This window comes from Apodemus sylvaticus, chromosome 7 (assembly GCF_947179515.1).
Source record: "Apodemus sylvaticus chromosome 7, mApoSyl1.1, whole genome shotgun sequence".
NCBI classification, from domain to species: Eukaryota; Metazoa; Chordata; class Mammalia; order Rodentia; family Muridae; genus Apodemus; species Apodemus sylvaticus.
This window is the reverse complement of record NC_067478.1, coordinates 33,933,139-33,955,599: the sequence shown is the minus strand read 5'-3', so window position 1 is coordinate 33,955,599 and position 22,461 is coordinate 33,933,139. Positions and strand designations below refer to the sequence as shown.

Genomic DNA, 22,461 nt, shown 5'->3' with positions numbered 1-22,461 from the left:
GAAAGAAAGAAAGAAAGAGAGAGAGAAAGGAAGGAAGGAAGGAAGGAAGGAAAAAAGAAAGAAAGAAAGAAAGAAAGAAAGAAAGAAAGAAAGAAAGAAAGAAAGAAAGAAAGAAAGAAAGAAAGAGAGAGGGGGGAAGGAAGAAAGAAAGGAAGGAAGGAAGGAAGGAAGGAAGGAAGGAAGAATGAAAGAAAGAAAGAAAGAAAGAAAGAAAGAAAGAAAGAAAGAAAGAAAGAAAGGAAGGAAGGAAGAAAGGAAGAAAAGGAGGGAGGAAGGAAGGAAGAAAGAAAGAGAGAGAGAGAGAAGGAGGGAGGGAGGGAGGAAGGAAGAGGGAGGGGAAAATGCTACAGTAGCTTTCTATGGGGAAAAACAACTCATCTAGTCCTAAGGCCTCAGTTTCCCCATTTGTAAAGTAAGAAGTAAAAAAATGCGACGTTTGGCAAGGCAACGGTACCAGTGGGAGTAACCCGGCCTCCATCTGCGACAGGCATGAGTGCCAGGCCTGGTGTTAATATTGTCTGAATTCCCTTTCCTCCTTTAGAGGAAACCTAGCAAGAAGGGCTCCTTAGTTCAAAAAGTGCTTTGTCTGTTCATTTCATATGCGGACTTTAAATGTATCATTTCCTCCTTCAGACTTGGAAAATAAAGAAAACGGCCAGCCAGGCAGTGGTGGCGCACGCCTTTAATTTCAGCACTCTGGGAGGCAGAGGCAGGCAGATTTCTGAGTTCGAGGCCAGCCTGGTCTACAGAGTGAGTTCCAGGACAGCCAGGGCTACACAGAGAAACCCTGTCTCGAAAAACCAACCAACCAAACAAACAAACAAAATAACCAAAAAACAAAACAAAAAAAGGCCAAGTAAGTAAATGTGACTTCCTCAGAACCAACCCAAACTGGTGAGCAGTCCAGAGAGCCCTCTGGTTACTTCATTCCAAGCTGTAGGGAAGGCCAGGGAGCTATGGTTCAAGAAATTTCCATGGAGATGAAGTTACCAGGGATGGGGACAGACCGGAAATTGGGGATTAGGCTGCGCTTCTTCCCACTTGGCAGGAAAGAGTCTTCAGGGTCAGGCCCTGAGAGAGCCCTTCTTCCCAAGAGCAGGAGTGTAATGGCCGCAGGGGGCGGGAGAGAAACCAGCATCTCCTAGGCGGAGGCCAGCGTCGCCCCACCTCCTTCCCACAGTCTGGGCTCGGAGGGCGCTTGGCAGGACCGGGCAGTGAGCGCCGAGATGTGGGCTGCGCTGCCGTTGCTGTGCGCTGGGGCCTGGCTGCTGAGTGCGGGGGCCACCGCGGAGCTGACCGTGAACGCCATAGGTACGAGGGAGAAAGTGGAGCGCAGGGCTCGGGGGCACCGGAGGGGGACCGGGAAGCTTCGGGCTAGTCTCGGGGGACACGCACCCGGCGTGATCCGAATCCTTCTGGCTCAGATCTAGACGCCTTCAGCCCCTTCTGCCCGACAGCTGAGGTCACAGAACTTTCCTGCCCCGCCACGGGAGCGGGACATCCCAGCCTGTACTTTCCGTGGACTCGGCCTCCCCGGGGATTGCCTCGCCTTGGTTATTAGTCCGACTGTGCCATACTGGGTGACTCCCTGCCCTGGAGAACACACTGCACCCACAGCAGTTTTAACCCTAGCGTCTGCGGTGTGCCTGGAAAAGCTGGCTCGGGAAAGCCGCCTTGACTCTTGGCAAAGGGCGAGCGAAGACTAAACTAGTAAAGATTTTAGCTGTGTACAACGTGGGTCTCTGTAGCAACTCCTAAAGGCTCGCTTGTGGGACCTGCGCAGCTGTGACGGGTAGCTTGGTCTAATGTTTATTTATGGACAGTGAAGACAGAAGTTAAAAGCTTTTCAGGCGCTCCCTCCTCCCCACGACCACCCCCACCCCCGTGCCAGCCATTTTGAAGTGTCAAGAGCTGGTCAATCAAAGCCCCCTGGCTGGAAAGTAGGTGGTGGTCTGTGGTTTCCTAGCCCCGCTGACGGTCTTTCCGCAGGACACACGAAAATGATTTTATTAGCATATATTAATTGTACTTAATAATAAGTTTCATTATTACATTTTCATAGGTGTTTATAACATATTCTGGTCGTATTTCAGCCTTCATCACCCTCTATGGCCCCCTCCCATTTCCACTTCCTGTTCCCAGCTTGCCCCTTTTCTTTCTTTTTTGTAACTCACTATGTAACTATTTCCTAGAGAGAACAGGCCCTGGCTGAGCTTCTGGACCAGGTCTAGGGCTTACAGAGCAGAGATGTAAATGCCACATCGCAAATCACTTTTCATGTGCTGGCATGGATCCGTAGGGATCCCCTGGGGCAACATGGAGACACCCCAAATGATCCCGACACAGATGGCATCAGCGAAATCAGTCAGAAACTAGTCGAGTTCTCTCCCTCTCTCCCTCTTTCACTCTCCCTCTCTTTCCCTCTCTTCCTCTCCTCTCTCTTCCCTTCCCCCTTCCTCCCTCCCCCCCTCCATCCTTCCCTCATATCTTTCTGTGACCCTCTGGGCTTTATTAGGGTTATCAAAAACATGGTCGCTTTTACCTTTTTGTTGTTGTTGTTGTTGTTTTTGAGACAGGGTTTCTCTGTATAGCCCTGGCTGTCCTGGAACTCACTCTGTAGACCAGGCTGGCCTCGAACTCAGAAATCCGCCTGCTTCTGCCTCTCAGAGTGCTGGGATTACAGGCATGTGCAACCACTGCCCAGCTTGGTCACCTTTACCTTACCAGCCGAGAAAAGGCATCTTCCCTCCCCTGGCTACTATTAATTGCCTGTAAATCTTTTGGCAGGGATGGGACCCTATGAGCCCTTCCGGCCCTTTTGGGTTTTATTTGTTCTGTTTTTAACTCATTAAATAGCCAAGGATCACTTTGAACTGCTGATCTTCTTGTCTCTATCTCCAAGTACTGAGATTATAGGCATGTGCCAAGCCCTAGTTAAAATAATGTTCCTTTTAGCGAGATAGCTCAGTGCTTAAAGCCCTTAGTATACAGGTCTGAGAGCCAGAGTCCTTATTCCCCAAACTCTGCAAAAGCTGGCCATGCATAGCAGGCACCTGTAATCACCACGTTCAAGAGGCCACGATGGAAGGGTCTTGGGGTAAACAGGCTAGCTAGACTACCTAGAATCGGTGAGCTCTGGGTTCAGTTAAAGACCCCTGCCTCAGTAAAGCGAAGTGCAAGACAGGAAAACATGGGACATGTCTGTGAGTACACAGTGCACCATACACGGCACACACACTCGACACACACATGCAAAAAACATAAATTTATGAAATGAATTTTATTTCATCAGAGTAAGCTCGGGATGGGTCTGAGGTCATCTGTGCTTTCGTCCACCAACACTGAAGAATTCTGGGGCTTTCTTCCTCTTGTTGGTTTGGAAACCACCACCACCACCTCCCCGAAACTCCCAACCCCTACCCTAAGAGGCACTAGTTAGCTCTAAATTCGGCCGGCTGCTGAGCCGGTCCTGGACTGTCTTCTCTGAAGGCCTCAGCCGCAGCAGGCCCTTAGCCTGGTGTGGGATCCCCTGCACCTGGCTCAGGGCCTGTCTTGAGGGACTACGCTTCCTCCTCACACACACACCCGCCCCCATGGTCCTGACTTAGCTTCTGCAGCTTTTAGATAGAGATGTAGCTGCCACACTGCAATGGACTTCATCTTGCTATGTTGACATAGATCCCTAGGAATCCCCTGGGGCCACATGGAATCATCCCAAATGATCTGGACACAGATGGCATCAGTGCCACCAGACTAGACCCTTTACTTCCAAGCTACCCATTTGACCAGATTACAGAGGCCTTGTATTAGCTTGGGTTCTCTAGAGTCACAGAACATATGGATAGTCTTTATATAGTTAGGGAATTTGTCAATGACTTACAGTCTATAGTCCAACTCCCCAACTATGGTCAGCAGCAGCTGTGGATGGAAGTCCAAGGATCTAGCAGTTGCTCAGTCCCATGAGGCAAGCAGGCAAGGAAGAGTGAGTAAATCTTCCTTCTTCCAGTGTCCTTATATAGATCTCCAGCAGAGGGTATAGCCCAGATTAAAGGCTGTGGGTCTCCAGCAGAGGGTATGGCCCAGATTAAAGGTGTGTGCCTCTATGCCTTTAATCCCAGATGATCTTGAACTCGGAGATCTCCTTGTCTTAATCTTCTGGACTTCATAGCCACTATGCTTCAAGATCTCCATGCCAAGATCCAGGTCAGAAACTTATATCTCTGAGCCTCCAGATTAGGATCATAGGTGAGCCTTCCAATTCTAGATTGTAGTTCATTCCAGATATAGTCAAGTTGACAACCAGGAATAGCCACTACAGGCCTGTAACCCAGTACTGATAGAGCTAAAGCGTAAGGATTATGAATTCAAGGTTAGCCTGGGCTATTTAGCCAGATGCTGTTCTAAACACACATACAAAAGATACATTTCCACTCAAGTTTTACTTTTTTAGGTTTAACAATGACTCTTCATAGTGTAAAATATACTTGGAAAAAAATCAAGGTCTTCATAATCATTTCAATTGTTGTTCAATCGAGAATAACTTTATAATGATTAGGAAGCAAAAATAATCTTGATCGATCTTTTGTGTTGCAGAAAAAGAGATAGGTTATAAGTGTTTTAATATAAGTGTTATTTCTTAGGCTAACAGAAAAGCAGGTGTTCAAGGAGAAAAAAAAACATGTAAAATATCCAACTCTTTTGTTGTTGCTGTTGCGGGTGGGGCTTTGAGGTAGCATCTTTTGTGTAGCCTAGACTACCATTTGAACTCCTCCTCCTCCTCCATCCTCAGCTTCCGCAAAGCTAGGATTAACAGGCTGCACCTCCACAACAGCAAGGTATCCAGCTCTTGTGTTTGTGTGTAGAGCAGTATATGCATGTATATTCTCATGTATATACACGTGTATAAATATGTGTGCATGCCCAAGGTTAATTATCAGGCACCTTCCTTAATTGTTCTTGATTGAACCTTCTTCATTGAGGCCAGGTCTGTCAGTCAAAGCAATTTGGCTAGTGCTACTGAATGCCCTCTGGGTAGCCCCTGGCCCGGCCACCCCAGGAGGAACTACAGGTTAGCTTTCATATTCTACTGGCATTTAATAGGTTCTGTAGATACAAACTCCCGTCCGCTTGCATTCATGGCTAGTGGCTTAACTGTTCAGCCATCTCCCTAGCCATAAATGTCAATATTTAACCTAAGGGGCCAATGAGATGGTTCAGAGAGGAAAGGTGCTTGCTACCAGACCTAACGCCTTGAGTTCAGTTCCCAGAATCTACATGGTAGAAGGCAAGAACATGCTTCTGAATGTTGTCTCTGACCACTACAGTCACACCGTAGTGTGTGCAGGTACAACATATGTACACATTGTAAAAAAAATAGAAATTTAAAACATTAACAATACATTGGAGGGCTGGAGAGTTGTCTCAGAGGTTAAGAGCACTGACTGCTCTTCCAGAGGTCCTGAGTTCAATTTCCAGCAACCACATAGTGGCTCACAACCATTTGTAATAAGATCTGATGCCCTCTTCTGGTGTGTCTGAAGACAGCTACAGTGTACTCATATAAGTAAAATAAATAAATAAATCTTTTAAAACACACACACACACACAATACATTGGAATACATCTTTTGCAGGTATTTTTTTTTTTTGTTTGTTTGTTTGTTTGGATTTGGTTTTTTTGAGACAGGGTTTCTCTGTATAGCCCTGGCTGTCCTAGAACTCACTCTGTAGACCAGGCTGGCCTCGAACTCAGAAATCCGCCTCCCTCTGCCTCCCAGAGTGCTTGGATTACAGGCTTGTGCCACCACCACCCGGCTCAGGTATTTAAATTTAAAATGGAAATTTTAAATTGTGTACAAGGGAGGATATAGCTAGAATGCACAAACTTTTTAAAGTTTTATAGGAGACATGACCACACCCATTTCTTTTCCCATTACCTGTGGCTCCATTTAGGCGACAATGATGAGTAATATCAGTAACCATGGACATTGCTAAAGGTAAAACAGTTACTCTCACTGGACATGGTGGTACATGTCTGTAATCCCAAATCTCAGGAAAGTGAGGCAAATGTATCCACGTCTTCAATTAACTTTATCTTGAACTGAAGTGGCAAAAGTACCCTAATCATTAAACATGAATTTCAGTGACTGAACAGAATCATGTAGATTGCACCCCTTGAAGCAATAAAATATTCCTAATACTTCAAAATTCTATTTCTGGGTAGACATGAAAAAAATCTGCTTACCCCAGACAGAGAATGAGTGACAAACCAAAGTAAATACCACCAAAGTCCAGCTTGATGAGCCAATGAGTTTTCCTGGTATGACTTACTGGAGTGCGGGTCAGGGGTTAGTTACAGGAACAGAAATAACTCAGCGCTGCATCAGCACAAATCCTCCCCAGCAAGGGTGACAGCTCAGGAAAGCTGGAAATCTATATCTTGTCTGATCTCTGCTTTTCCAAGCATTTGCTACCACACTTGGGTTGGATCCTTACGATACACTTGGTAAAAGGAAAGACCCAACTCCACAAAGCTATCTTCCGACGTGTACAAACACACACACACACACACACACACATCAATAAATATAATCTCAAACTTTTAAGTATATCACAGATGGGGGTGTTCAGTGGGCAAAGTGCTGCTTATGGCCTAAGCCTGAGGGCCTGAGTCCTGCTCCCTAACACCCACATAGAAAGTCAGATGTGGGGTGCACACCTATAACCCCAGAGCTGAAAGGAAGAGGCAGAAGGATCCCAGGACTTTCTGGCCAGCCTATATAGTTGAATAGCTGAGCTCCAGGTTCTTCCAGAAGAACTCTGTCTCAAGAAATATGGGAGCCGGGCGGTGGTGACACACGCCTGTAATCCCAGCACTCTGGGAGGCAGAGGCAGGTGGATTTCTGAGTTCGAGGCCAGCCTGGTCTACAGAGTGAATTCCAGGACAGCCAGGGCTACACAGAGAAACCCTGTCTCGGGGGGAAAAAAAAAGAAAGAAATATGAGAGAGAGAGAAAGAGAGAGGGGGGAGAGAGGGAGAGATCTACTCAACTATGGCCTTCACGTGTGCACACATGATTGCACACCTCCCCCACATACCACGTAGAAATAGCAGTTTCTCAAATTTTCTTGTGGCAATAAACCAGAAAGAGTTTGAGTTCCTTTTTACCCAAGCTTTAGATAGCCCACATCAACCTCCACTTTGGTATTTTGCAAATGCAAATCCACTAGGTGTGGTGGCACATGCTTTTAATTCCTGCCCTCTGAGGCAAAGGCAGGTAGATCTCTGTGAGTTTGAGGCCAGTCAAGACTACAGAGTGAGACCCTGTCTCTTAGTAGTAGTAGTAGTAGTAGTAGTAGTAGTAGTAGTAGTAGTAGTAAATTAATAAAATGCAAATCAGCCCCCCAGTGCCCTCCTAGGCTTTTAGACTCAACATGATCACGAGGCATGTGTAGACCTAATTAACTTTTCTTTTTCTTTTCTTTACAGAAAAGTTTCACTTTAAGTCATGGATGAAACAGGTCAGTGGCCAACTTCTTCTTTTAAAGTTTCTCTCATCACAAAGCTTCCAGTTAGCAAACTAAACTGTAACAGATTTGAGACAAAAGAACACTTTCCCAACCTTGCCCTGTCCCAGGGTCTTTCCACGATTCAAACTGACCAAACTCTAGGAAGGAGACAGTGAAGTGAACTTCCAAATAGTGTTGCCCGGGGGGAGCCTGGCAGACGCCTTCCAGGCCTTCTCTTCATCCCTGTGGTTCATAGTCAGAGCATTTGGCATCATGGCTGCAGAATCTATTGAGGACATCAGTGTGTACAGCTTGAAAATGGTAGATCAGTTGTACGCTTGGCTCAGCAATGCATCATGGTGCCTGTCGGCTACCTCCTCTTAGCAGGGTCTCCTTACTGGGGTCTCCTGAACTCTTATCTGGTGTCCTGACAGTTGCATGGTCTTCGTTCTGCCCACAGGTCCCTGGAGGTAAAGGATTGCTTTGTAACTTCCTGATAATTGGCGGTAGAGAACAAGAAAGGAGTCAGCTATAGATCTGTCCTGAGATAGTGGCAGAACGAAAACCTCCACAGGCTGGGGATTCAGCTCAGTAGGGAGCATGCCTACCTAGCATGCACAGAACTCTGCACCCCGGCACCATGTAATCCAGGCATGGTGACACATGCCTGTAATCCAGCACTTGAGGGGTAGAGGTAGGATAGGAATCTTAGATGCTTGTGATCATTTTGTCTAGGGACATTTGAAATCAGCCTACATACATGACACCCTGGAGGAGTGTTGGGAGGGGATGGGGAAATCTCTAAAATGACCCCCTCTGGTTAGTTTCACTCACCTATTCTCAGGACTTGGCTGCTGGTGTGTTTTGTTTTAGCATCAAAAGACGTACAGCTCGGAGGAGTACAACCACAGACTACAGATGTTTGCCAACAACTGGAGGAAGATTCATGCCCACAACCAGAGGAACCACACATTTAAAAGTACTGGGTAGCCCTGTTTCCTCCAGCCAGGCCTCTGAGAGAAGGAGGGGCGGGGGAGCACCTCAGACCTGGAAAGAAAATAATTAGTGCCACAGGCTGGTAAAAAGGATCCACTCAGGGCTAGCGGGCGTAGAGAGCAGAGACTCAGAATCTGAGGGAGCCTTTGGTGAATCTTGGATTCTGTCCAGGATATAAATGTAGACGGTACTGGTAATCTGTGGGAGAAGTGACGTTTACAGGAGCTTCTACCCCACTCCATCTGAGGGTACAGCACACACAACCAAGATCTGCCCGGGTCGCTGGGGGGCCTTGTCTCTCAGACTGCTCTGAGCCCATGAACTGCAGGAGTACAGCCTCACTCCTGGCGAGGGTCACTAGAAGCACGTCTAGCCTGACCACTGCAGTCTCTGGGCAATGACGGCAGCCCAGCTAAAGGCACTCTGGGCAGCAAGCATGAACTGAAAGGAAAACGGAAGTTCTGCCTTTTTCTGTCTGGTACTAGCTTACAACCTTGGAGCAGGGGCTGGCTTGGGTTGAAGTGGAACTGGCTGGGTTGTACTGAACACTGGGTACACTGCAGGTGGCCAGACATTACCTGGGTGTTCACCAGCCTCACGGTGGGAATCTAAAACAGTGGGCGCCTAGGTGCACCCCAGATCTACTTCATCCACCAGCAACTCTGGGGTGTGTCTGTCTGCCCAGACTTCTCAGAGGCACAGTATCAGTTGACCTTGCTATAATGAATCATACAAAGTATAGAACTTTATAGAGCCCAAGTTGTAGTGGTTATGCATAGAACATGGGTGAACAAGGATTCTTGTTTGTTAGCGGTTCACTACGACCCTCCATTTCACTGCAGCTTTGTTTAGTTTGCTTTCCCTTTTCTTTTTCAGTGGCGCTGAACCAGTTTTCAGATATGAGCTTTGCAGAAATAAAACACAAATTCCTTTGGTCAGAGCCTCAGGTTAGTGAACTTCATTGTAAATAAATCTGGGTTTTTCCACTCAAACCTGTGAAATAAGCATTAGGCCCGCGTGTCCTGTCTCCAGCTAGATTCAGCCCTGTCTCCAGCCATGCATGTGGGTGCATGGGTGTCCTTTGGGGGAGCAGGAGTATCCATCTCTCTGCAGCCCTCAGTCCAGGGCTCTGGCCTTAACAACATGAACCCATAATCTAGAAGTAGCAGATAAAATACAGGTGCCCTCTTCAAAGTGAATTTCAGACAGACTTTTTTATTTTTAACATCCCGACTGCAGTTTCTTCTTCCTCTTCTCCTCCCATCCCCCCTTTACCTCTTCTCTCCTGGAACCCCAATCCACTCCTGTTTCTCTTCAGAAAAGGGTAGATCTTCCATGAATATCAACCAGCCATGCCATATCAAGTTGCAGCAAGACTCTGGCCTGGATCTTTTGTTGTTGTTGCTGTTGTTGTTGTTGTTGTTGTTGTTGTTGTTGTTGTTGAGACAGGGTTTCTCTGTGTAGCACCAGCTGCCCTGGAACTCACTCTGTAGACCAGGCTGGCCTCGAACTCGGAAATCTGCCTGCCTCTGCCTCCCAAGTGCTGGGATTAAAGGCGTGCCTAAAAGCTGATGCAGAGCCCACCGGGGAATGCTGCTCACTGGCTTGGTCCTCGTGGCTTGCTCGGCTTTCTTTCTTTCTTTCTTTCTTTTTGGATTTTTTGGATTTGGTGTTTTTGAGACAGGGTTTCTCTGTGTAGCCCTGGCTGTCCTGGAAGTCACTCTGTACCAGGCTGGCCTTGAACTCAGAAATCCACCTGCCTCTGCCTCCCAGAGTGCTGGGATTAAAGGCGTGTGCCACCACCGCCTGCCTCTGGCCTGGTTCTTGATATGTAACCAGGTCTAACCTTGAACTCCTGTCCTCCTGCCTCTATTTCAGAATTGCTCGCGGTGGGTGGTACCACACTCAAGTTTTCATTTCCCATTCCCTTTCGTATGTGTGTATGCGCATGTGTACTTGAACCCGTGTGGTGTCTGCACGTACTTGGTCAATGTGTATGTGTATGGTATATGTGTGTGTTGTGTGTGTATATGTGTGATATGCATGTGTGTGGTAGATACACCTGTGTGGTGGATGCCTGTGTGGATGTGTGTGTGAGTGCACTTGCCTATACTCCAACATGTGCACACGAGAGGCCACAGCTAGCATCCCTGTCTTCCTCCAATCTTCTCCATCTTAAATTTTTTAAGACTTATTTTTTATGTATTTAGGTGCACATGTGTGTGTGTGTGTGCATATATGTTTATGCCATATGTATGTGGTGCCCATGGAGGCCAGAAGATGAAAGTATTGGATCCCCGGAAGTTGAAGTTATAGTTGTCAGCTATCTAATGTGGTGGGAACCAAACCTGGGTCCTCTGGAAGAACAGCCTATGCCCTCAGCTGCTGAATACTAAGCCATCTCTCCAGTCCCTACACCATTTTTTTTTCAAACAAGGTCTCATGCAGCCCTGACTGACCTCAAACTCTTTATGTAAACCTAGGCTGGCCTTGAAGAAACCATCTGCCTCTGCCTCCTGAGTGCTAGGATTACAGGGTGCCACAACCAACCCACTTCCACCACAACCTAGAGCTCACCTGTTCAGCTAGACTCTCTGACCAAGTCCCCAGGATCTACCTGTCTCCCGCCCCACCCCCAACACTAGGGTGACAAAGTTACATAGCTGTGAAGATCCCAGTCCTCATTTGCCAACAACAAACCCTTTGCCCACTGAACCATCTCCCCAGACCCTTCATTCCCTTTCAACGATTACGTTTTCCTCGAAAATAATGTGTTTGGTTCTTTCAGAACTGCTCGGCCACCAGAGGTAACTACCTCCGTGGCACTGGCCCCTACCCTTCCTCCATGGACTGGCGGAAGAAAGGAAATGTTGTTTCAGCAGTGAAAAATCAGGTACGCATGGCAGGCCCCACATTTTCCCTCCAAAACAGCCATGCGGTCAGACCTCATAGTAGGATGGAGAACTCAGATGCTCACAGCACCTCTGCAAGCATGCCCTGATGCTGCCCTTTCCCTCTATCTCTCCAGTCCCCTCCTCTGCAGGGCTCCGGGTGTCACTGCTTGGTGGTGCCCACACTGGTGGGTGGAGCTGTGTCCTGAGGGCACAGTCCTTGACTCCCTCTACTCTGTGTGTTCTCCCTAGGGGGCCTGTGGCAGCTGCTGGACTTTCTCCACTACGGGGGCCCTAGAGTCAGCTGTGGCTATCGCCAGTGGGAAAATGCTGTCTTTGGTAAGAAGTCAGCCATAGGCCTGTCTCCTACAGACCACACCTCTCAGCATTGGGCCTGGGCCTTCAGGGTCATTCATGGTGTCAGCCAAGAGTTCTAGTTCTGTTGGATCTCCCGGTCCCAACCTTGATGACATTTAGCCTGAGAAGCTCAGCTAATGTTTTCCCAAAAAGAATGGGAGTGAGGAAAGGCCCTCAGGGCTCCTTCCTGAGTCAATGTGGGTATCCACATTCCTCAGTTTTTCAGCCTGGTACTTTATCAATAAGAGCTCTGGACAGCACTGGCAAGGAGATAACCCCGTCTAGGAGCTGTGCCCTTTACCGTGCTTTCTTATCTTCATGCAGAGGAGAGCTAGAGCCTATCTGTCTATCCACTAACCCCCAAGGGAAGGGCCCCATAAGTGACAGAATTGTCCCACTGTATAGGGAGGAAAGTCAGGAGTGACGGTCAGTGGCTGGACCTGACCCCTCTCCCTCTAGAACAGTACCTTGAGATGCACTGTTCACACTGTGTGTGCCTCTACGGGATGAGTGCTCATTAGGATGGAGGGCCTATTGGTGCCCTCCCACCTGATTGGCAGCCAGGTCATTTGGAGCCCCTCCCAGCATGTGCCAGCTGCAGGAGCTAGTGAATGCTGGCGCCTCACAACAGCACCTCCAGGGCCTCTCAGCCATCTCCTCACGGGCGCTGTGCTTCTTCCTCTAGGCTGAGCAGCAGTTGGTGGATTGTGCCCAGGCCTTCAACAATCATGGCTGCGAAGGGTATGTTCGGGAGTGGGAATGCTCACCCCTTCTCGTCTCCCTCATTTGCTGCTGTCTGATTTGGTCATAGCCCATCCTCCCCCATCAGTAGAGAATCAAAGGATCTCACAACTGAAGGTTTAGGGATAAAAGTCCAGCTTCCTTCCAAGATGTCACCCAGCCCTGTGCTCAGCATGGTCAGCCTCACTAGTCACCAAAGTCTCAGGACAGGTGGTCGAAGGAATCAATAGAGGAAGAAACATACCACCCTCCAAACTCCACATTCACACATGGAGAACTGATGGGCCCTTAGACACGTTACCTGAAGCACAAGCTGCCCCAGTCATGAGAGCTCTGAGAGTTTTGGAAATGTAGCCATGCATAAAGCTGTACTAAGCCAGCTTCCTGGTCATCCTCGTAATAAATCACTAGGAAGTAGCTCCCATTTTCACGACACTTACCCTCCTCTCTTGGTCATGTGAGCTGATCTCTGAGAGTTTGTGTGGTTAAACGTGTTTCTGGGCATATAATATGCAGAAAGTGTCCCCTAGGGTCCTCTAGGGCACATTCCCAGCCTTGACTTCTGGTCAGACCCACTTGCCCTCAGTGATCCTCAGAGGGACATCTCATGCACCATCTCCTCTGGCAGCAGTGACTAGCAGGGTCTCTTGCAGAAAGCCATGTTGTAGCCTGAGTCCAGGGATCCATCCAGGCCTGATGCTACAGCCTGCCAGGATGCTCAGTTTCCCCTCACTTTTTATCTCTTTCTTCTGTCCATCTTCGGACCGCCCGTGCATGCTGGAGTCAGTCCCACCATCTTTGGAAGTCTGTTTGCTTCGGTTCATGACCTTACAGCCACTTTCTTTTCAAGTCCCAGTTCCCATCATGTGCCCCTGTGGGGCTAGGCACTGGTGACCCAAGAGATGATAGAACACACAGAGATCGACATTCCTCAGACCTAAATAAGCCGTGCACAAGCATGTCATAGGTCAGGTGTTAACATGGGTCATGTGGAGAAGAGCAAAGGCTGGACAAAGCGGCGTCTGCTGAGTGATTTATTGGCTGATTGGTTTGTTCATTGGTTTGTTGGTGGGCGGTAGTAAGGTAGGAAAGATTGATCTTTAGAATCTCCAAAGTCTGAATTCAGATTGTGGCCCCGGGCATGGTAGTAGCTACTACCTGGAGCTGACACGAGGGGTCAGGCGGGCTATCCGCAGAACACTAGCCGTGAGGATGCCTGGAACAGATGACGTTGTGCTGATGGTGATTCCTTCAGCCTCCTGAGGGGCTGCCTGCTTCTCCTGCCAGGGGTCCCTGTCCCAGAGGGACACTTGTGGCTCATGCAGACTCCAGTGGCTGAGACCAGGAAACATTGCTGAACTCTCAGAAACCTCTGCCACTGGACCATGCCCTACAAGTGCCCAGTGATCTGGGCAAGGACACACAGCAGCAGGCTCCAGCGCTGATGCCCAGTCCTGTCTGTGAGGCCAGGCCCAGAAGAGCTTACGAGTGTGTTCTTCTTTCAGAGGTCTCCCCAGCCAGGCCTTCGAGTACATCCTTTACAACAAGGGCATCATGGGAGAAAACAGCTACCCTTACATGGGCAAGGTAACCGTGGGTGGCCTCAGCTGTGTCTCCTCTCCGTTTCACCCTTGTCCTCCCCCACCCTGCTGCCATTCAGTTGGGAGCCTTTGTGGTGCTTTGCTTGTGCCCTTCACTCTTACCAGGGACCTCTTGTCGATCCTGCTCTCTTTCATGAATGACCTTCTTCAAGACATTTCTACCTCAACTTATATTGCCTTATTCCTTTTGAGATTCCACTGGTCCAACCTGTGTCCGCCTCCATCCAGAATTTGGTCTCTTCATCAGGAAACACCTATCTACCCTCACCCTTGGTCTCTCTGACCAGCTCGACCTATAGACCCACCTTGGTCAGAGATCCCTAGAGGCTCCTTGGATCTGCTTCACCCCCACAAGGCCAAGTCTTTCCTGTCATTAAGCCCATCAATTCCCGGCTCCCACAAACCATGTCCCTCTCCCCCAATTTCTGTCTGGTGACTTAATCTCTGCCTGCCTCTGGTCAGCACGTTCCCTGGACCATTCCTCCAACCTTGCTATATAGGGTTCAACTCAACTTCTCTTTCTTGATTTCCTTGCGCTGCTGGCTCAGGTCCCTCTTTGGGCTCTGACCACACACTATGTGTGTGTCTCTTGCTCCTTTAAGGACAAGGATACTTCTAAGTCCCTCAGGAGTGCCACTGTCAGCAAGCCCACGGTGCATGCAGACTGCTTAGAAAATGCCGTCATCGTTCATGGGGAGAATGTGACCTCAGCCGAAGGAAGGTTAAGCATCTCTAATTTGTGTTCTCTTCCCTATTTCACCCCGAACAGGATGGTCAGTGCAGATTCAACCCCGAAAAAGCTGTCGCATTTGTCAAGAATGTTGTCAACATCACACTTGTGAGTACTGCGTCCACCTCTAGCTAGGGAGTGTGCTCTGCTATGGAGACCACAAGAGCAGCTCTTCTGGGCAGCTTGTCACGGATAAAGGAGTCTGGGTTACTGCCGACTGCTGCTCACCATAAAGGCTGTGTGGTGAAAGACAGGACGGAATCATGGGGTGACAGGAGATGCTCTGGGTTCTGAGTTACAAGTTTTCAGGGCGCTTTGTGCCTGTGGGTCTGTTTTCTTGTCTAAAATGCAAGTGATAATCTCCACCGTCCCTCTAGCACAGTGGTTCTCAACCTTCCTAATGTTGCAACCCTTTAATACAGTTCCTCATGTAGTGGTGACCTCCAACCATAAAGTTAGTCATTGCTACTTCATAACTGTAGTTTTGCTACTGGTATGAATCATAATGTATATATCTGATATGTGACCCCTGTGAAAGGATCAGTCGTTCAACAGCACCCCCTAAAGGGGTTGAGACCCACGGGTTGAGAACCATTGCACTCGAGGCTAGACCAGGCAAGTCAGTATGTGGGAAGGGGAGGAGCAAGTGCTTGTCAGTCAGGTCAAGCTAGGATTTGCTGCAGCCCCTGCCATCCTCAAGTCTGAAAGGGACAGTGTGTCTCACCCCTGTCACCTGCCTGTGGCTTAGGGGGAGCTGTGTGTATCCTGTGTTGTTGGTCTCCCTTCAGCACCCAGGCTGAGGGAAAGAGAGTAACCAATCATTCCTCTAATAAGGTATGCCACACCTCACCTTAAGTACTGGGGAAACATGTTCAGTTCTCCCAATAAGATATTGATAGATGCCTGCTCATGTCAGCTAGGGTACCAACAACAGACCAAAAGAATCACCTCGTACCCAAGTCTAGCTTGGTGAACCTTTGAGTTTGTCGGGCTTACTTACAGGAATGTGAGTAACCTCAAAAACAACTGTGTCATCAGAATGTTCCATCCTGGAGAAGATAACAACTTCACATAGCTGCACAGATAGCACATGCCGCCTCTTGTGCACACTAGAACCTGTATAACCCACATAAAGCCGGGACAGAGTTTATACAGCCTTGACAGGGGCTGGGGTGGGGGAGTCTCTGGAACCATAGGTGAGAGTCTCATGAGCCTCCCTCCCTTCTCCTAGGAGGGAACATCAGCAAGTCAAACTTACTGAGTCTGATCAGGGTCACTCAAAGATGGTAATGTCTGTCGTACTGGAAGGACAGCATTCCTGAGCACACAGTCATACCCTGCTTTTCCAAGAGAACGTGTGAGCACGCATGAGGGGCCTCATGAGTCTGGGAGACGTGGGCTGCATCAGGGAGACGTGTGTATGATGTGAGAGACCTCCACGGTGTGTGCAGATGTGGTGTGCAGGGAAGGGGGCGTGTGCCACAAGCTTGTACTTGATGTAAGGACAGCGGCTGCCATCCAATTGAAGGGCATGCCAAGCTCTCCATAGCAAAACAGTTTGGAGTGATTAGAGGCGGTATAAAGCCACCTGATAGGCATCGTCTCCAAATAACGTATGGCAGGAATGTGGTCATGACCTCCATTTGAAAGATGAGAAAACTAAGTCTCAGAGGAGCTTAAAAAAATATGTGCCCAGGAGCCAGGAGGTGGGGCTGGATTTGAACTGAGAAATGTCACTCCACAACTGACATTTGCCACCTCAGCAACGTAGCCCAGTTCCTGCAGGATAGTATCATCTCCTGAAAAGAAACCTGTTTTTTTTAACACACCCACCAAGACTGGCCCTCTGGGCCACTATACTCTACCAGGAAGTGAATGAAGCTCTCAAAAGTTACCTGTTGTCTGGATCCCAGGAAGACACGTCAGGAGCCCAAGCAGAGCCCCAGAGAGCAGGCCAAACTCTCAGACAGGACAAGGGACAGCAGTAGAAACATGCTGGCCGCCAAGATTCTTGCCCTAATGAGGCAGGCCTCTGTGATCTCCTGTGCCCCCCAGAAATCTAGCAGTACTTGGAAGGAACCAGTTGCCTGAGTCAGGACAGGCGGGAGATCTGCACTCTGTCTCCTCCTGTCTGCTCCTCTCTAAGCATGGGCCTCAACTCACTGAACCTCCAGACTCAGTCCCATTCCTAAGGGGTCATCCTGTTACCATGACCCCCCTCTCAGGTCTTTCCTAACTGGGGTGCTTTGAAACACAGTGTGGGAACCACCCACCCTGCCCTGGAGGGAGACTTTTGAGGAGGTCTACCAGGTGCTTCTGGCTGCTGCTATCCCCCTGCCTCCAAAAATCTCCCGTGACTCCCTTTTGTTTGCCTTCCCCTACCAATGTGGCAGGTGCTTTTCAGAAGGCTCAAAGCCTTGGCTGGTCTCGCTTCCACACCCGTATAGTTATTACCTAATTTGTGGGTCTGTAAGATCTGGGCTCCACCAGTGAGGTTCCCGAGATTGTCTTCCTGGATGTGGAGTATTGGGAGCGCCACACACTCATCTCTGCATCGTTCCTAGGGTGGCCTCAGTGGTCAGTGGTGACTGAGAGACTGAATGGCCGAGCTGTGTGTGAGGTCGTAAGGGAGACAGATGAGAGATTCCCAGACACTCAGATAGGGAGGGTAAACCGAAGCCACAAGGGTTTGGTTTGGGAGGAAGAACTATAAGCCAGATAACAATCTAAATGAGGTGTAGCTTAGTCATAGAAAACCTGCTTGCACACGATTTGATCCTGGGTTTGACCCACCACCACCATCACAACAAAGGAGAGGCAGAGTGGCACACACAAGTGCAGAACACTTGCCGAACAGGTTCTGTCTCCATCTCTGTTTATTTTTACTTTTGGTTTTGTTTTGAGACAGTCTGTTATTTATTTCTGGGTGTTCTAAAACCCAATATGTAGATCACAAATGGTCTCGAACTCAGAAACCCACCTGCTTCTGCCTCACAGGTGCTAGGATTAAAGGTGTGTGCCATCATGCCCTGTTTTAAAAGGTTTTTAAAAGATAAAATTCATCCAAGCCAGGCCAGGCATGGTAGTACAAACCTGTAATCCCGGCACTTTAGAGATAGAGGCAGGAAGAACGTCCGAGATCATCCTCAGCTTGCGGGCCCCCGGTATGGCCCTCACTTTGAGGTAACAAGTTTGAGGCCAGCCTGGGCCACATACAACCCTATCTCAAAAAAATAACAAAATTCAATCCGAATGGTGCTTGCTGGCACTCTGCAAAAGAAGGTGGAGTCTGTGTTACTGCTAAATGCCAGGGGCTATTGTTCCTCACGGTCACCTGCACCGCTCTAGAACTACAGTCCCTACTTCAGACAACAGGCCATAAACATGGAGAAGAGGTGGGAGAGGCCCTGCATGTCTGTCAGCCCTTCTGTCTGTCCACAGAATGATGAGGATGCGATGGTGGAGGCTGTGGCTCTATACAACCCCGTGAGCTTTGCCTTTGAGGTGACTGAAGATTTTATGATGTATCAAAGTGGCGTCTACTCCAGGTGAGCCGAGGGGGGAGTCAGAGGGAGACAGGATAAGACTAGGCGCTCCTCAATGCCAGCACTTGGCCTCTGCCTCAACCTAGACTCCTAATTAGATGATATTTGTGAGACTTAGCATACGTTCCCTCTATTTGTCTCCTTCAGTTCTTGAGTGTCAGGGACCAAGTCCCTATGCCAGCAGAGAAAAGAGAGGTAGTGAAGGATGCCGCAGGCCCAGCCCCGAGAGCTAAATCATGACTAAGGCCAAACTCCATGCCCAGAGCTCTGTGGTCCTCTACAGAAGTGCTGCATCCAGTCAAGTATTTGAAGATGGAGATGTACCTCATTTGATGGGGGGCTTGCCTAGTCAGCAGCACACTCTGGAGTGGGTCCCTGGCAACACATTAATGGGGTGTAATGGTACACACCTAAAATTCAAGCACCGAGAAGGTAGAAGCAGGAGAATCAGAGGCTCAGGGCCATCCTTCACCACATAGGGAAGTAAGCCTAGTCTGGTCAGCTTGAGACCCTGTCTCAAAAAAAGAAAAAAAAAAGTTGAGGATCAAAAATGGGAAAGGAAAAATAGCTGTTTTCAGACACCAGCATTCTGAGCTAGAGAGTTCACCATCTGGTTCTTCAGGAGGACCATAGAGAGACCTGAGTACCCAGAGCCTCATGGGTAGTAGGCTATTCATGAGCTGCACCGTGTCCCCCATCACATGTCTGATATGGGAGTTCTAGTGTCCACACTCCCTAAGCTGCCCTTTGGCGACAGGAGTCTCTCTAGCTCTCCCGCTCTCCAGTCTCCATGTCCTGTTCTTGAGCCACACCTAGAAGGTCCATGTTCTTCCGGGCTTTGCCCTCAGCCCTCTGTGCAGCTGCCAGACACACTCATAACTCCACTGCCATCTATTTGATAAGAACATCCATGGGCCACCAAGACCCTTCCAAGTATCGGACCCATGCTTAGGTCTGAGTATTATTAGACCCTGCCAATTCAGCCTGGGTGGCCATGGAGACCTCCAACCCTGCGCTCCTCCTGCCCAGGGCTCCTTGGAGGCCTCTGAGTCTGTTAGCAGACCATGATGCTGAGCGAGAGGCCAGAGCCACAGCAGACTGCCCACTCTGCTCTCCTACCTACCCCAGCCCGTCACTGTCTTCCTTAGATGCTTCCTCATTGGCTTGTTCCTGACATCTGTCTCTCCTACAACAGACATCCTGGCCCCTCCTCCACTTGGACCCAGAATCCTTCTTAAGTACTTTTCTGGCTATGAAAATTTCTGTACAAGGATATATATTCATGTGTGTCCAAGTGTGCATGCACATGCACCTGTATATGTATGTTATGTGGAGGCCAAAGGTCAATCTAAGGTGTCTTCCCTGATGACTTTCTTATTTTTTGAGGCAGGGTCTCTCTAGACTTAGTGATCAATGGTTTAGCTGGTCTGGCTGGCCAATGTGCTCCAGGAATCTGTCTGTCTCTACTTCCCTAGCACTGGGATTACAAAAGTAAGCTGGCTGTTTACATGTATGCTGGGAATCTGAACTCAGATCCTCAAGACGTGTGTGGCATACACCTTTCCTCCCTGCCCTGTGGTGCCTGGGGTATAAATACCCAAGGCCTTCCCATCACCCAGGGTCTTAGCTGTCCTTGGTGACCTTGTTCCCTCTTCCTCTGCACACACCTGCCATCAAACCTCCCTTCTTGTCTCCTCTTATTCAGCCCCTACTCCCTCACGTGAGCCACGAGGAAGGGCTCGTAGTTTCGGGTACAACCCCTGCTCCTCAAGGAATCTTCACTCCCCACCCCTCTGGTTTATGTCCTGCTCCTTGGGGCTCCTATCCCTACTTCACTGGCACATCCTGCAGACCATTACAGAGCAGCTTCATTGATCAACTGCCCCCTAAGAGCAGAGTGGGTCCTACTGTCTGCAGTTCAGCATCTTGCCCTATATGGGACACATACTGGTGACAGCTCCAAGCCCATTTAACGTCTGTACCCCTATCTCTCTCTTTCTCTCTCCTTTTCTTTTCTTTCCCTCTTTTCTTTGAGACAGGGTTTCTCTCTGTAGCCCAGGTTGGCCTCAAACTCACAGAGCTCTGCCTGCCTCTGTCTCCAGAGCGCTAGGATTAAAGACTTATGCCACCACACCCTTTCTCTCCATGCCCGTTGAATCAACATGTGGCCACTGCAGTTTGTCTTCAAGTCCTGGAGTTTTTCACAGAGGCTAAAGGGCAAGCCTACATATTTGTCATAAGTACGAGGTAGTTTTTCGAAGGAACGCAGAGGCAACAGAGCAGTTGGCTGAATTCTAGTTGGACACTGTTGCCTACAGAAGAGCGGCAGGGGCTCCTCCCCTTGCTGGGAATCAGAAGGGTCCACTGTGGAGTGCGGTCAGTACTGTGTGGAGACTACTGAAGCAGAAGGGCTGAGAACTGATGAGACTTGTCGGCTCCCATCATGGCTGAGCCGTAGCTGATTGACACCCAACACACCACCCTGCCTCCAATGGGAGTCATCTCTACGGCACTAGAGAGCCCTTGTTTGTGACAGTCCTTGCCTTTATGCTATACTACAAGCCTTTATAGATTTCATTTTCATTTCCAGTAAATCCTGTCATAAAACTCCGGATAAAGTAAACCACGCAGTCCTGGCTGTCGGTTATGGAGAACAGAATGGATTACTCTACTGGATTGTGAAAAACTCTTGGGGCTCCCAGTGGGGGGACAATGGGTAAGCACAAGCTAATGTCTGAAGGTGGAGGCATCGCTACCTCAAAGTCAGAGAGTCTGCGGGAGCTGGACAGCAAGCTTTAGTCAGGCCAAGGAAAGGGGAACATGAGAATGGAACCTTCGCATGCCAAGGCCCTGTTAGCAAGACCCCCCCTCATAGGATCCCAGGTCCCAACAAGTCTGCAAAGGACAGGACACTGATTAGCTTAATGAGACTCTGTAACTGAGAGTTACAGGCAGACCCAACATCTTGCTGGAACAAAACCAACTTCTGGAAGGGTCTGAGAAATGAAAGCAATGAATTTGTTACAGTGAGTAACAACCCCTCCTTTGACTCAGGATGAAGAGACACACAGACACACCTGAAAGAGAGATTTCAGTTTTAGGAAGTTGTACTGGCCGTTCGTTAGATGGCTATGTGAAGACTCAGACACCAGAAGGAGGGAGCCATCAGTTCTGGGGAGAAGTAGGCTGTGCAAGGAGAAAAGGGAAGAGTTTAGTTACAAAGTGAGGCCAGTCACTTCCTGCTGATAAAATAAACGTGTGGTAGCTGCTCTGTGGAGAAATACTGAGGGCCTAATCTCTCAAGTCAAGTCCTAGTCCACTTCAGAACATTCCAGAAAGCTCTGAGGTGCAGCTGCGACTAGTCAGTCCTCAATCCTTTCTCTCTGCCCAGGTACTTCCTCATTGAGCGTGGGAAGAACATGTGTGGCCTGGCTGCCTGTGCCTCCTACCCCATCCCTCAGGTATAAGCTGCACAGGCCACTGGATGGCAGACAAAGGGAGGAACTGGTCCTTCGGCAAGAATGTCACCCTCGAGAAATCCACCCAGAGGCCCTGTTACTCCTGAGTCTAGACGCCTAAAGACTGTAAGGAAGAACTCGACCAGCGACAAGCCCACCCGTGTGACACCATCACCAGCCATATGCTTTGATTGTGGTTTTTAAATGACCCAGACCCACATGGACCTAGAAGTGTCTCTCTTTCCAGCTCTCTTCATGTACTGAGAGCTGCAAGGGCTACCTTTTCTATGTTGTGTATTCAATAAATGCACAGTGAATACCTCCCTGGGCCTAGGCCTCTGACATTCTTTTTTTTTTTTTTTTAAGATTTATTTATTTAGTATATGTAAGTACACTGTAGCTGTCTTCAGACACTCCAGGAGAGGGCGTCAGATCTTGTTATGGATGGTTGTTAGCCACCATGGTGGGATTTGAACTCAGGACCTTCAGAAGGGCAGTCAGTGCTCTTAGAGCCATCTCTCCAGCCCTTCTAAGTGACATTCTACTCCATCTCCCTGGACAGAAAAAGCTTTGCTAGCTTGGAGTATGGCGGGGGTGCTGGTGCCAACCAGATGGAGATCCCAGGAGGAAGAGCA

General features: G+C 48.9%; 1 protein-coding gene across 1 annotated transcript; it reads left to right on the top strand.

Annotated features, from left to right (window-relative positions):
• The first annotated feature begins 1,110 nt into the window (after window positions 1-1,110).
• Ctsh (cathepsin H) lies at window positions 1,111-22,149 on the top strand. Its single transcript, XM_052187664.1, has 12 exons — window positions 1,111-1,311; window positions 7,488-7,519; window positions 8,381-8,486; window positions 9,380-9,450; window positions 11,292-11,396; window positions 11,647-11,733; window positions 12,437-12,492; window positions 13,998-14,079; window positions 14,863-14,931; window positions 18,265-18,371; window positions 20,959-21,084; window positions 21,760-22,149. The coding sequence occupies exons 1-12, from the start codon at window positions 1,227-1,229 to the stop codon at window positions 21,833-21,835; spliced, it is 1,002 nt and encodes a 333-aa protein (XP_052043624.1). The 5' UTR covers window positions 1,111-1,226; the 3' UTR covers window positions 21,836-22,149.
• The last annotated feature ends 312 nt before the right edge of the window (window positions 22,150-22,461 follow it).

Excerpts from the sequence above, each read along its gene's own strand:
- Ctsh (XM_052187664.1), top strand. The coding sequence starts at position 1,227 with ATGTGGGCTGCGCTGCCGTTGCTGTGCGCTGGGGCCTGGCTGCTGAGT. Across the intron at positions 7,520-8,380 it reads TTAAGTCATGGATGAAACAG|CATCAAAAGACGTACAGCTC; the intron begins GTCAGTGGCCAA and ends GTTTTGTTTTAG. Across the intron at positions 11,397-11,646 it reads TTTCAGCAGTGAAAAATCAG|GGGGCCTGTGGCAGCTGCTG; the intron begins GTACGCATGGCA and ends TGTTCTCCCTAG.